General features: G+C 29.1%; 3 protein-coding genes across 12 annotated transcripts in view; 1 reads left to right on the plus strand and 2 right to left on the minus strand.

The window, feature by feature from the left end:
• Positions 1–275: 275 nt before the first annotated feature.
• Positions 276–1,143, minus strand: LOC116778992 (uncharacterized). The gene is made up of 2 exons (XM_032673113.2): positions 703–1,143; positions 276–565 (listed from the first exon to the last, which is right to left on the minus strand). The coding sequence occupies exons 1-2, from the start codon at positions 1,019–1,021 to the stop codon at positions 339–341; spliced, it is 546 nt and encodes a 181-aa protein (XP_032529004.1). The 5' UTR covers positions 1,022–1,143; the 3' UTR covers positions 276–338.
• A 760-nt stretch (positions 1,144–1,903) lies between these two features.
• LOC116779051 (queuine tRNA-ribosyltransferase accessory subunit 2) lies at positions 1,904–7,580 on the plus strand. The gene is made up of 7 exons (XM_061529741.1): positions 1,904–2,162; positions 2,479–2,747; positions 2,833–3,014; positions 3,941–4,107; positions 4,588–4,790; positions 5,084–5,209; positions 5,723–7,580. Exons 1-7 carry the CDS (start codon positions 2,046–2,048, stop codon positions 5,931–5,933), a joined length of 1,275 nt encoding a protein of 424 aa, XP_061385725.1. The 5' UTR covers positions 1,904–2,045; the 3' UTR covers positions 5,934–7,580.
• Positions 7,581–10,299: 2,719 nt separating this feature from the next.
• The window catches only part of LOC116778831 (low-density lipoprotein receptor), a 116,145-nt gene continuing 112,561 nt past the window's right edge, over positions 10,300–13,883 (minus strand). For 4 of the 10 annotated variants that reach the window (XM_061529734.1, XM_061529735.1, XM_061529740.1 and 1 more), the window contains exons 14-16: positions 12,319–12,434; positions 11,486–11,644; positions 10,300–10,799 (exon numbers count right to left, since the gene is read on the minus strand). In XM_061529734.1, coding sequence (XP_061385718.1) covers positions 10,755–10,799; positions 11,486–11,644; positions 12,319–12,434 — 320 coding nt within the window. In that variant the 3' untranslated portion in view covers positions 10,300–10,754. Of the gene's footprint in view, positions 10,800–10,851; positions 11,645–12,318; positions 12,435–13,398; positions 13,607–13,883 lie in introns of those variants that run through there. The other 6 variants (XM_061529737.1, XM_061529736.1, XM_061529738.1 and 3 more) reach the window with 5 other exon arrangements.

The following is a 13,883-nucleotide window of genomic DNA, read 5'->3' on the forward strand; positions in this document are numbered from 1 at the left end:
TAATTAGATACCAGCTAATTAACACTATCTTGAAACATAAATTAATATAATAAATACATACTGTGAATAAAGTAAGAAGAGGATTTAGATTTTTGAAAGAGGAAAAAATTAGATCGATAAAGAAAAAATCTTAAAAAATACACAACAAAATATAAAATAATATTATAACGCAATAAATTTGCACACATTAAAACAATACGCTAAAACAAACTATGTCTTCATATTAGGCGCCTAATAAAGAACTTATTCAAATAACAATTCGTCACAGGTAAAACATACAATACGTCTCAAAGTCGTAAGTCATAAATTCAGTCTTTCAGAAAGTAAACAAAATTAAATTATATCGCCGCATTAAGGCTTGATAAAATTTTCTTTCCAAGTACATCTGACGAAACTTGTAAAACGATTCCGGCAAGCTGTCTGCTGTCCCAACTGTTTTGCATCAAGAACTTAGCGGCCATTTTGTAATCGTTGATTCCCAGCCCGGCCAGGTAATCGTACACGATATCGAACAATTCAGACAATTTGCCTTTTATATCTTGCCAAATGTCCCGCATTGACACAGCTAAAATAAAATTTTTAACTTAAACCAAATCCAAATTAATACTCTAATTACGAATTATCAATCCATCATACCAAGTATAGCAAAATCTTTGAATATATTTAATTGCAGCCAAATTAAAAATTTCCATTTATTCTTACCAATAATTCCAAGCCCGCACACACCACCAACCGCTCCGCCAACAGCTGCTCCAACTTTTCCTCCATAATGTTTTCCGATTAAACTTCCAGCCAGAGTCAATCCTGTAGTTATAGCAATTGCACTTTTTACTCTGCTATCATTGAGAAGTATGCGAAAGTTAAACTGATCACTAATAGATAAAATAATATTTTCAATCGATGTGGGATCAAAGGGCAAAGCACATGTCCCAGATCCACGCTGGCAACAGAGATCGTATTCATTTTCAGTTTCGGATTCAGAAAAATCTGATTCTGTATCTGAATCACTATAATTCTCCATTTTGGGATTTGTTATTTAATTATCTTAATTAGAAAATGCAAGTGATATTTAGCTTTTGAATGTTTCTCCAGTTGGACGCTACTGAAATTCGTCAGACTTAATGTTCAATGGCTTCTGATATCTGGAAAATTATTCCGAAAAAAATATTGACATCTTTTTCTTACTACCCCCATTTATATTTAAATTATATCCTTAAATATTGAAATTAATAAATATCCATATGTTTTTATAATTGTTTCAAAAATAAATTAGCAATTTATTCTTTCATAAAAATAAGTAAATTTAGTAAACACAAGTTAAAATATTAAATATTATTAATGAAATGATTTTTTCCGTTAGAAGAAAAAAAAAACATTTATTATTTCCAATGACTTTAAATATTGGTACATTTATTTAAGCTTTTAAGACCTCGTTATTATGTAGTAACTTATGTGGGTTTTAATAAATACCGTTAGTTTTCAATTTACTTTATAACTACTTTCGTATTTTTTGGGCTTTTTCGCCGGACATGGTCATAATAAAATCGTGTCAATCTGAAAACTTATATGGTTTATTATAAATCATTGATACGATTATAGTTCAGATTCTAAATTAAATTAATTCATTATTAAATATATTTAATTAATCAATACTTTAGTTTTCTTATAAAAGATGAATCTGATTATTTAATCTTCTAACTTATTTTTTTATTTACTTTTTCTCGATAAATTGGTAAATTTTTTATGCTATGTCTTTTTGCCAATGTCAACGTTTTTATTTGTGGGACAAATTATATCAACTAATTATTTTACGACCACTTTAATGTGTGCTTGTTTCATCTGTGTCATTGACACTTAAAATCAGAATCTAATATTTTTAATTATCTAGGTAAGATATTGTTTGACAACTGACATCCTAAATATTTTGAAAAGAATTGCCGCCTGGTTTCATAAAACTCACTATACTTTACATTTGCAATTTTTCAATTAGGAAGTCCTACGTTTACATAAATTTTAATTCTAATTACACTTTTTATTTCGTAAAAATGCGATTTATAGTAACAAAAGCGGGTTGCTCCAGTGAACGCATTGGTAACCTAACTGGTTTTGTGAAGTGTCCTAATGCCGTAATAGAAACTCCTACTTCTGGATTGTTTACTCAGGTATATTACATTAATGTCTGATTATATTTCATGCTAAATATCTCAGATTTTTATATCAAATGTATAAATTCATGTCACGTGGCTATCGACAGGATTAACATAGACTTACCTTCTCTATGTATACCTAATACATAGTTTATATTTGTTAAAAAATTTTACTTTTAAATTTAAGCTAAAATCAACTTCAAGTCGGACAGAAATGTTTACAGTATTAAAATTTTAAAGACAGGATTTTTCCTGTAGTTTAATTTGATGTGCCAAGTAAAATATATGGTGAAATATTACCTGGCTAAGAACAACTTTTTATAACTTTCAGGGAGGAAGCATTGTACATTTAACAGCTGATGTTCTTGCTCGTGTTTTCACTAATTCACAAATACTTGTCATGCCTTTAACGAATTCGATTCAATTAGAAACAGGTGTCAAGGCCCAGAATGAAGGTGTGACAAAGTTTGCTGGCCTACCTGAACATGTAGCATGTGTTACAGTTAATAATTTCTATGAGACTGTACCACCTGGTCATTTTGAACCAGGTAAAATTCCTTTATGGACTAAACATGGAAAGAAAATGATCACCGCTGACAAGTACGGTCCTAACATATATAAAATTCATACTATATAGGAGTACCGAAATATTAATGAGGTAACATTTGGTATCACATAATTACAGATATATGGATTTAATGGAAATATTCAGACCAGATATGTTTTTGGCGATTGCAGATGGCTGCATGTCTGTCAATGAAACACCAAAAAGGGCTAGTAAGGCTGTCGAACGTACCTGCAAGTTACTCAACACATGTATAGATAGATATAAAGCATCTAAGGAGTTGAAGAATAGCGCTCTGGTGGGTGAGTATTACTTGTTAGCACATACTATGAATATGTTATGACCAATTTTTTTTTTTGGAATATCTTAATAAATTGATATTTTCTTAGTTATGATAGATAGTGTAACACTTCAATGGGTTTTCAACAAGAGTCAAATTTTAATATCTTAAACCTATAATGTTATCTAAATAATCATTTAATAAATCATTGGAAACTGTTTATAATGAAAAATTTATATATAAAAGTATGTATATGTGTTATTTCTATAGAAATTAAATAGTACAAATGAAAAGGTACACAAACTAATGTTATATAAATTATCATTCTTCATACAAGAATCCAATTTTAAGTTGAACACTTACACTTCCAAACTCCAATTAAACTTCTGGTATTTGCATACATAGAATGCAATAAATTCTTTTAAGTGTTCCATGAAAAAGTGGCTTTGTAAGCCAAGTTGAAATAAAAGTAAAGGAAAAGATAGAATAAAAAACAAACTAAAAAAAACAACCAGTAACTAGAATGTCATTTAATTGGGTATTAATGAATATTCTAATTAAAAAAAATGTTTTTTTAATAATTATGTTTGGTATTATTAAGGTATTTTTTAAAATAAATAATTGTAAAAGAGACAAATAAGTGCCCTATAGAAATTTGAAAACAATCAAAACTTATATAATAATGAAATAACACTTAAATATAAATATAATATTGTGTATTGTAAAGAATTATACATATTTAATTTTCTTACAAAAATTAAATTCCTACGGCTGGACATTATTTTTCGGGATGGAATATTTTGTAAATGACATTTGATAAATGAAGTATACATAGATAAATAATAATAATAATTGCCAACTGATGAACAATAATTGGCTGAATGATTTAAACCAAATACTAAAATATATCAATATTAATTTATGAATTGTTATTTTTCCATCTTCCAGGTGTCGTAGTCGGTGCACAGAACCAAAAGAAATGCGATGAATGTATTGAAAATATATTGAAACATGTAGATTGTATATCTGGCGTAGCTCTTGAAGGAATCACCGACGGAACTGATTTCCTAAAAGAATACACTAACCAATACTGTGATATATTTAAGAAAGTTGGTGTAAGTGTTTTGTAGACCTGAATTATAAATACAAAGCAAATGTTAGCCTTATACCGCATTACAGAGAAACACTAAGTTTTTATGAATTAAACTGTGCTTTTCAAGTTATTATATTGCCTTATTATTGAAGTGATATTTTTTTATCGCAATATTAAAACAAATGAATTGTTTCTATAACCATAAAACGTAATTCAATTATAAATAGAGAGATTTTTTTTATGTAACTCAGTAAATTTTTATAGCAAAACACTTATATACGCTTACTGCCTAATAGATGCACAGATAACATCTGTTTATGATAATTTAATTAAAGTAATTTCGCATTTTTACTTTGTTTCAAGGAAACCATATTCAAATATCCGAGTTCAAGCTTAGTTAAATTAATTAGATCTTAGATTTCATCATAGCAATAATAACTTGTCTATTGATACATATATAAAAAGTATGTAGAACTTATATTTTACTAACTTCTTATTTAAGGATGGTCTTCCCAAAGAATTTTTCCGTATTCTAGAAGGATGTTGGAATCCTGCAATGACATTATCAGCGATTGAACATGGCTGGGACATTTTCGATGGAACTTATGCAGTCAAACTGACGAATATGGGAATTGCTTTGAAACTAAGCTTTGATGTCACCAAAGAGAATGAAACTCCATACTTATTGGATATGATTGATGAACTGTGAGCTTAATTTACACATTAAAACAATATAACATATAATAAGATTCTGAATTTATTTATATAGAATTAAGTCACAAACTAAAAATTTAATTAAAAAGATACAATTTTTTATATATTTTTTTTAATTAAGTATAGTGTATTTTTTTTTATGAATACTAATGAAATTTTATGTAAATAATTTTCTATTTTTCAACATCCCTTCTCATCGTAATTTCTCATATCGATCAGAATTCTTTATCAATTTTCTAGAATTTTATTATCAGATATCCCTTTAATATGTTTAATTTTTGCAGGTACAAAGAAGATTTCAATCCCATCCTCAAAGGTTGTGAATGTTTGACTTGCAAGAAGCACACGCGGGCCTACATAAGACATTTGTTGAACACAAGGGAAATGTTGGCCTCTGTGTTGTTGAGCATGTAGGTTTAATTTTTTTGTTTTAAAACTCCTTTAATATTATATTCATTAAGATTTGTTTGCAAAATTTATTACATAATCACATGTACAGAAATCTATGCATATGTATGTTATGATTTTTATGTATTAAAAAAAAAAATTGCTTTAAGTTTTAATCATTTCAAATGTATGAAATAGACATGTTTGTCAAAGTTAATTTATATCTTTTTTTTATGATTTATATTCATAGTATACTAATATTTTCATATTAACAAGAATTATGTACCAATTAATTAACAAAAGCAATTACTGTCTATTATTAAATGTGGCTTTGTATTCAAAAACATGAAAACTGTGATGTGAAAACATTAATATTATTTGTAATACTTATACTCAAAAGAAAAAATTCTTTCTTAAATGTATGAAATAATTCATAGTAGGTATTCTATACAATCTCCAAATCATTATTAAATATATTATAATTTACTATTTATTAGTTCTTTACATTTATTTTTTATTTACATATATCTTTTCAGACACAATCTCCACCACTTCGACCAGATGTTCATCCATGCTCGTGAACACATCAATGCAGGAACATTCAACACATACAAAAATCACATCACAAAACAGTGTGACATGTTGAAAGAATTACCAAAATATCGATATAAGGGCTCAACGAATACACCGGAGAAAACCAATGTTCATATAAATAAGAAGAAAAAAGTAGATGTTAATAGTAATTAACTGAGATTAATAAGATTTCAGGTCATTTTTTTAAATTTATTTATTATTTTAATTTCCCTGTTTAGTATTAGTAAGTTTACGCCCTTAAGACAATCCGATAAGTCCATTCCTTGTTTATTTAACAATTTCATTCAAATAATTTACCAAACATGTGATGTTTACTTGAAATGCGATTTCATAGTGAGAGAAAGTAAGCCAAATATATTTATAATTGTTGTGGATAAAATATGTATGCATAATAATAAAGAGACAAAACCGAATACGGCGTAATGATGAAAAGTAAGCTATTATGAGCTTGTTATTTACATTGGGGTGATTTTCATAGTGTTGTGATTCAAAACATAATTTACGATAAAACTTTTCAATACCTTTCACAGATACTAGGAATAGTTTCTGAAATTCAGGATCTAATTTTTTTTTAATGTCAATAAAATTTTCTTTGTGCTCATCACTAAATAATAAGTTTCAAACAAATAACTTTCAGTCAGAAAGACAATAACTTTCACAATTATGTAATTATTTTAAATAAATCAACTAATTTGTTTTATTTCATTCAATATTATCTCAATATTGAATTGTCTTGGATATATTTTGGTCAGTAGAATGTTAATTTTATTAAACACATTCAAACTAATTATTAATATTTTTATTATTTTTTCATATGTGTGTATGCTGTGTGATAAGTGAAAGTAGTGAAAGTAGCTTAATTTTTAGGTTAAATGTGTGCATTAGATATTTTTTTATAAATTTAAAATGTGCTTATATTCCCATATTGAAGTTGTAATGACTATTAAATTGGGAAATATATGAATATTAAATTAGTAAATTTGTTATATAACTAAGAAATTGTTCTTAAATATTTTATCCAGGTTACTGTTTTAACCCTCTGGCTCAGTAGTTACCATTGTGGCTTGGGAACGATAGTTCTTAGGTTTGATTTCGAACCTTACAAATAGAGTATGTCATGACAATCAATAGATCTAATAAAGGAATTTAAATTTCTGTAACTTCAGGTTATAAATGTACAATAATGTCCAATATTGTGAACATAAGGTACCTCGTGTAACTACTACCAAAAATATTTTATATAGCTAATGATAGTAAGGATGCTTACTCTAAGTTTACACTCACGCTACTTACGGAGCGCATCCAATTTTTCATTCGTATATCTTAACAGATTATAGTATTAGCGTAGTGTATTGAATGAGACCGGAAACGCTTCGTATGTAGAATGACGATTCAAGCTTGGACTATACTAATAAATAGTAAGCTATGAGTGATGTTTGCTATTCAAGTATTTATGATAAACAGAACCGGCACTTATGAAAAATATGTAGCTATTTAATGTTTAAAAAAGGATTTATATAACCTATCAGGTATTTGTCAAGGTACAAAAATTGTTGCTAGCGTAAAAGTAAATGTCTTAAATATGTTAAATAATTGGTACCTGATTCTCATTACTCGCGTACACAGGCTAGTGAATATCTGAAACATGTTATGACATTTACGTATATATATTTTTTAATATATATAATTAACGGGCTCAACATTCCGCGTCACAGTTTGTGCTAGAAAAATATTGTAATTTTTAATCTATACTTAATGTAGGTTATTTGTTGTAAGCGTTTGATTAAAAATAAAATTAAACTTGCATTTTATTTATGTAACTCACTTATTTCCTCTTATATACATTGTTTGAGTATATTTATTTATTAAATAATGTATTAATCACTTGAATCGACAAATTATTTGTGAGTATATACCGGCTGCGTTATCTGAAACAATACTTTCTTTGAAGTGCTATAGAACTTTGAACTAAAATAGAAACATCAATGTCACGTATAGATCACTTTTCTAATAAATTTTCTTTTATTATTATTTTTTTACAAAACATTGCGGTTTGGAATAGTTTACTATGATATTTCATAGAATTACAAATTATCTCGTAAACGTATACGAACTGGTTATAATGATAATATATCCATAATGGACTTAAGTCGACGGGAATATGGTGGGGTGTAGCATACCCCGCCAATTCTTTTTACTAGCGTACATTTTTATTGTTTACTCCTGTAAGTTACGTAGTAACGGCCGGATGTAAGGTAATGCGGGGGGGGGGATCACTGGCGTAATAGATTCGTGGTGTCAGACACACGTGTAACACGTGATCATACCTAGATGGGGTAAGTGATACCCCGACAAACAGTTTACGTGTGTATCCAATGCTAACATTATTCATATTTAATTTTATTATTTCATGTCTTTTTTATCATTTTGACAAACATTGGTGCAAATAGTAAATAAATTTTTGAGAGTGGTAGATCTTGAGACGACAATCAAGTTTCAAATAAGCGAAAACTTGGTCTTTACAAATTGAATCGGCAGTCTAAGTCTGCAAGGGATGATCGGAAGAAAATCGAAAATATGACTCATATGAGAACTTACACCAATTTGTTTCATACTGCCAAGAAGCTTACATTCCACATGAATACATGACAATTAATGAGATGCTGTAAGTCGTAAGTGTTTAGAGGACGGTGCCCTTTCCGTGTTTGTGTGCCAAACCAACTAACGAAGTACGGAATCAATAATTCTAGCACTCGTAGATGCCAAAAGTTTCTACATTTTTAATGTAGAAATGTATGTATAATGTGACAGTTTTTCATTTAATAATAATTTAAAATAATGAATTTTAATAAATAAAATTAAAGTTTCATTTACATTTACATATGGGTACAAGAATTTTTATTCGTGGACATGTCATACCCCGCCACATAGTCGATGGAATATTTTTATTTTTTTTAATACACTCCCGCCGCGCCGGATTAATCATGTATCAAGATGGAAAACTAGATCACAGGATTATTTATATATTTAACACTAAGAGTCTATTTCTCGCTATCTTTATCTTTTTGTTATGATATTTAATTAATAAAGTACTAATCCTCTCTAAAGCAAATAAAATTTCGAAACAGAAGAGTCATTACCTAGGGATGGCAATGGAGAGGATGTGCAATGCATTAGGGTCCACAGCTTTCCTACTTTTAGTGAAACTTAATCATATGTAAAAAGGGTTAAATTTTGTATGGTATCCGAAGCTCTAAGTATCAAGTTACAGAAAAACCTCGCCCCACAGGGTCCAACCAAACCATTTGTGTTTCAACTTGTCAATAAATAACATTCGTTAAAAAGTACTGTCGATTCAAAATGTCCGGTCAGCTGACAGACTTCGTTTGCCATTGACATAACGTTTGTAGACATGTTAAGCAATTTTTTTACTTTCACCTTTTCAATGGAATAAAGATATCTATTTCGTAGTCCACACACTATTATATGATTTAAAACAGTTTTAGATGTATCCCATTAACTTTAAAAAATGGAATTTGGTACCTGTTTGAGGAATAGTTTCAGACTTGATTTTTAAAGTTCAGCGTTACTATCAGTAAATGTCTTACAAAATGTTCCATTACGGAATTAAAATGGTTCAGTATTATAATTAATTACGATTAGTCATAAAAATAATTCTAAGGATTATAGAATATTATAACCAGTACGGCACTGATGGCGCTTCTTGTAACACTACCATCAAACAGTATCGTGATATCGATTTATTGAAAAAATGTAGATAAGCAAATTTTTGCATATGAATACTCGATTAAGTGCCTGATGCGGAAATGACGATGAGTATTATAGTAATGTCTTGTTGGTGTAGCTGGTAGGTGAAATAAATAAACATTTTTTACATAATATTTTACTGACAATATTTACACAATATTTATAGTGACCACACTTATTGAGCTAGGCGTATATGAAATGTGCATTGTGTAATTGAATTACATTACAAATCTTTATTACATTCTAAGGTAGATTTAGAGGGTGTTTGGCAGGAATTTGCTTTAATTAATATCCAAATACAGATCTAATTTGACGTTTTTTTTTTTTTTGGAAAAAATATTAAAATTAACAAAATGTTTATAAAATATATAATGAACCATTAAAACTGTTAAATGTATAACAATATAAATATACATTTAAATAAACTATCAAATGATTTTAATTTACAATACCTATAATTTAATTAGGATAAAATTTTAGTAAATTTTGGCGAATGGATTCACAAAAAAATTGGCACAAATACAGCAATGTAAATATACTAACTACTCTATGCTACATACATTTCATAAAACATTCATAATTCCAATAAATTAATATTTCTATAATATTTAATATGTAAAAGAAAAATAGTAACATTCTTATTTCATTTGAGTATATTATGACTTTAGATATCAGTGATAATTTTCAACATGAAGCAATTTTTATACAATTTTATATAACTTAAAGTAAAAAGTAATATATATAAAAAAAAATATATAACATTAAATTACAATGCACCAGGCACAAGCACACATCAATACAATTACATATAAAAAATTGTTCACAGGATAGAATCAAAGAAGAAAAATCATGGAGAAATATTAAAAGATCACACCGTATTTAGTATGCGATATGTTGACCACATTTTATCATGTAATTGCAAAGGCGAGAGAGAAACTGATCTTGCATTCAGACATATTGTGTTAGAAAAGATTCAATCATGTGACAATCGGGTTATAAAATTTTGAGATCCTCAACAAATTGATTATGTTTGATAGCAGACAGCGAACTCTGTTCCAATGAGCTCCACGATTCACTGCACTATGCTATCAACTCACTACATAATGTTAGCTGATTAACACTGGTTTACACTTTAAATTATCACATTTCCTCCTTTTTCTTTTAACATTTAATGACATACAATTATATTTACTGCCAGCTCGTACACTATACAAAGTCATTTGTACCAGGTGTATTGAGTGGTTCCTGGGCCTGTGAAGAAAACGTTTCCATTAAACAAATGATAAACCAGAATTTTTACATTGACATAAATATTTTATAAAGATTGATGATGATAATTCGTTTATCTAAGATAATGTCATCTACATAGAATGAATTACGGTTGCTAATTGATAACACTTACCAATATTTTTAAAGCCCTCGTATGTTAACGCATGAAAAATAAATATCTCAGCAGTAAAACAACAAAATTTCGTCTAATTTTACATAAATTCTCCAGAAATAATGGAGCATTCGCTATACTATTTACACGACACCTACCATTTATACCATATTTTGGCAACTATTTTTAATACTGATGTGGTAAAAATGTTGGCACAATTTATAGCCATATCTTAAACTAACGGAAAAAATATCATCTATAAATTCCTTAAATAATTCCTAGTAAGTATATTTAGACTAGATACATCAAATTTAAAACGTCTTAGGCAGACCTTATGGCTTATATCCATTTTCGACTACATAAATATTTTTTTTTTTTTTACTATTTACATTAACGGCATAGATTTCAAGGAGGGGGTTGTATAATGTAAAATTGTTAAAATATTGTTTATCGAGCGTAGATTAAACAAAGTTGAGCTTAAACTACAGTTTATAACAGATTATCTGAGACTGTTCTGTATGTTGAGAGTACATTCCATAGCAACTAGCGCCCTCACCTCTTCGCCGACGGTGCTGGGGTACAATTTGCCGCCCGGTGCGTAGCCATTTTGTTCCAATGAGAATTGATTCTCAGTCGTTTTGCGGTAGACCGGATTGTCGAAATTCATTGATGTGACATTACGATGGACGTAATGCCGGTACATTACAACCGCGATCTGTAAGAAAAATATGAAATCTGTTCAGATCTGGATTATGTAAGTGTTGAGAAATACTTTGTTCCATGAATTAATTTCCGCGTTTTAATTAAAGAAAAGATAGAGTAATCGATCATAAGATTTTATCTTAACTTCCTGATTAAACGTTTGATGAATTCGCTTTTGTGAAGATAAAATATTAATTGCAAGTTTTATTATAGATATGAATTAGATAAAAATAATTAGAAGCATCCAAGAATGTTTTGCAATATTCATTTAGAATTTTGAATGCTCATGTTCGTTCGATTCACTATAGCAAGGACAATCGGTGAATGCAACGCTTGGTACGAGTTTTGAATATTTTTAATGTCACCTGTAGCTCTCACTATTCGTTTAATGTTTACATTTTAACCTCAATAAAATGACAAGAAAGGTCCAGGTCTAAATGTTAAGATATTTATTGCTTTTATAATACTGTAATAAAATATAATATTAATACGAGATTTATTTTTATATATTAAATTAATTACTATAAATCTATTTTATATATTAAAATTTAATGGCAGTTATTTATAGTAAATTATGAATAAAAAACTATAGTTATACTCATGGTATTGAAGAACGAGTTTGTTTAATGTTTGTGATAGCTTTATCGTTTATGTATGGGGTGTATTACAAATTATTTGTATACTAACCAAAGCAGCGAGTATAATAATTCCTGAGATTACAGATACAACGATGCCGGCCACCACGCTCGCGTCGCGGCCGCCGTTTGAGATTCCAGAACCTACTTTAGGAGTTTCAGGCACACCTGCAAACAAACATCACTTATGAGCAATTGAATAAAAAACAAAGTTTTTTCTTTGACCTCCATAGCGTATTATCGAATCGATTAGTTTATAAATTCGTGGTAATTAAGCTTATATGAATGCAAATAATTTCAATGTATACATTAAAAAAAGAAATTTAGTATTTTATTAGTGTAATTTACGTACATATTAATACGTTTGAAAGACAAAGAAAAATACATATGAAATTGTAGTTTTAACAATGTTATTCGTGCACCCGTCACCGTAGCAAGCGTTTATGGCGAGTATGGAGACGTGATTATAACATACAGACAAGACAAATAAATTATTATATATATTATTCGGTTATCTGTAACGAAAATAATATTAATGTTAGTGTACAGGAATTTTTTTTTAGTCTCAGTCTCAGCCGCAACAAAAAGCTATTTACAGACGTCATAGTAACGTGCCAAATGTTTAACAGAAATATCTTAACCTAGAATGAATGTACATTTTTTTAATTAACAGTATGAGCGTCAGTTTTTATGATAATGCTTATTTTTTGCATAAGATTAGTTACAACCTCCTCGATAGTTCAAATGTAAACAATTCCGATTTCTCGGTATTGCACTTCTATTAGCTTACTCTATGTTTCGAATAATGAAATGTTATTCGTTTTATTATTAGCTTAGAACACAATTTTATGTTATAATGTTCATATACACTAGTGCATGCGCCCGAATCTGTGTGTCTTCCTATCATTCTATATAAATCAAATTATAATAATAATACATTACCCTTAACGTTAAAGTTTTTGAGAGCGTCAGGCAAATAAACAAGACTCAATCTTTCGTAACTGTAATGAGATTCTTGGATTGGTTTTTCCGTCGTGTCTGGTATCCTGTCAAGAGCCGCGTCTTTGAGGAAAAGGTCTATGAACGGTTGTTGTTTGTTTTCCAGTTCCTCTTTATCGCTCTCCCAGTAAGCCTTCATTGGCTCAGCTTCAGGATCGACCGTGGGTTTTGTTTCTTCGGGTTCTTCCGGAGCGTCTTCGGAGTTAGCGAGAGCACGCCCCAGCTTAAAGAGAAGGCCTAGCCCTTCTCTTCTAAAATTAACCATATGTGTTGGCCCTTTCCTTAATTATCGACTTTCAAATAAATATTCATCACTTTGCAAATTAGGAGTTTTGCATGCCCTGCGAATCAGTCAATGAATCCCATATTGAAGACACACAGATATATATCTTGACATTCACAATGTTATGTTAGTAGACAGCGATGAGATACTATGGCTCAGTTTACTGATCACCCGATTATATAGCTATGTATAATCTTTATCTTATCTGATGTAATGGAAATGATTCAACCCAATTTAGTTTAAGCATCAGGGAATTCAAATTTTAGGCATGACTTTATACTACAAATTTAATATTCCGCTTACTAGATATTTAGTTGCACGCTGCATTAATTAAT

This window comes from Danaus plexippus, chromosome 6 (genome assembly GCF_018135715.1).
Source record: "Danaus plexippus chromosome 6, MEX_DaPlex, whole genome shotgun sequence".
Taxonomy (NCBI): domain Eukaryota; kingdom Metazoa; phylum Arthropoda; class Insecta; order Lepidoptera; family Nymphalidae; genus Danaus; species Danaus plexippus.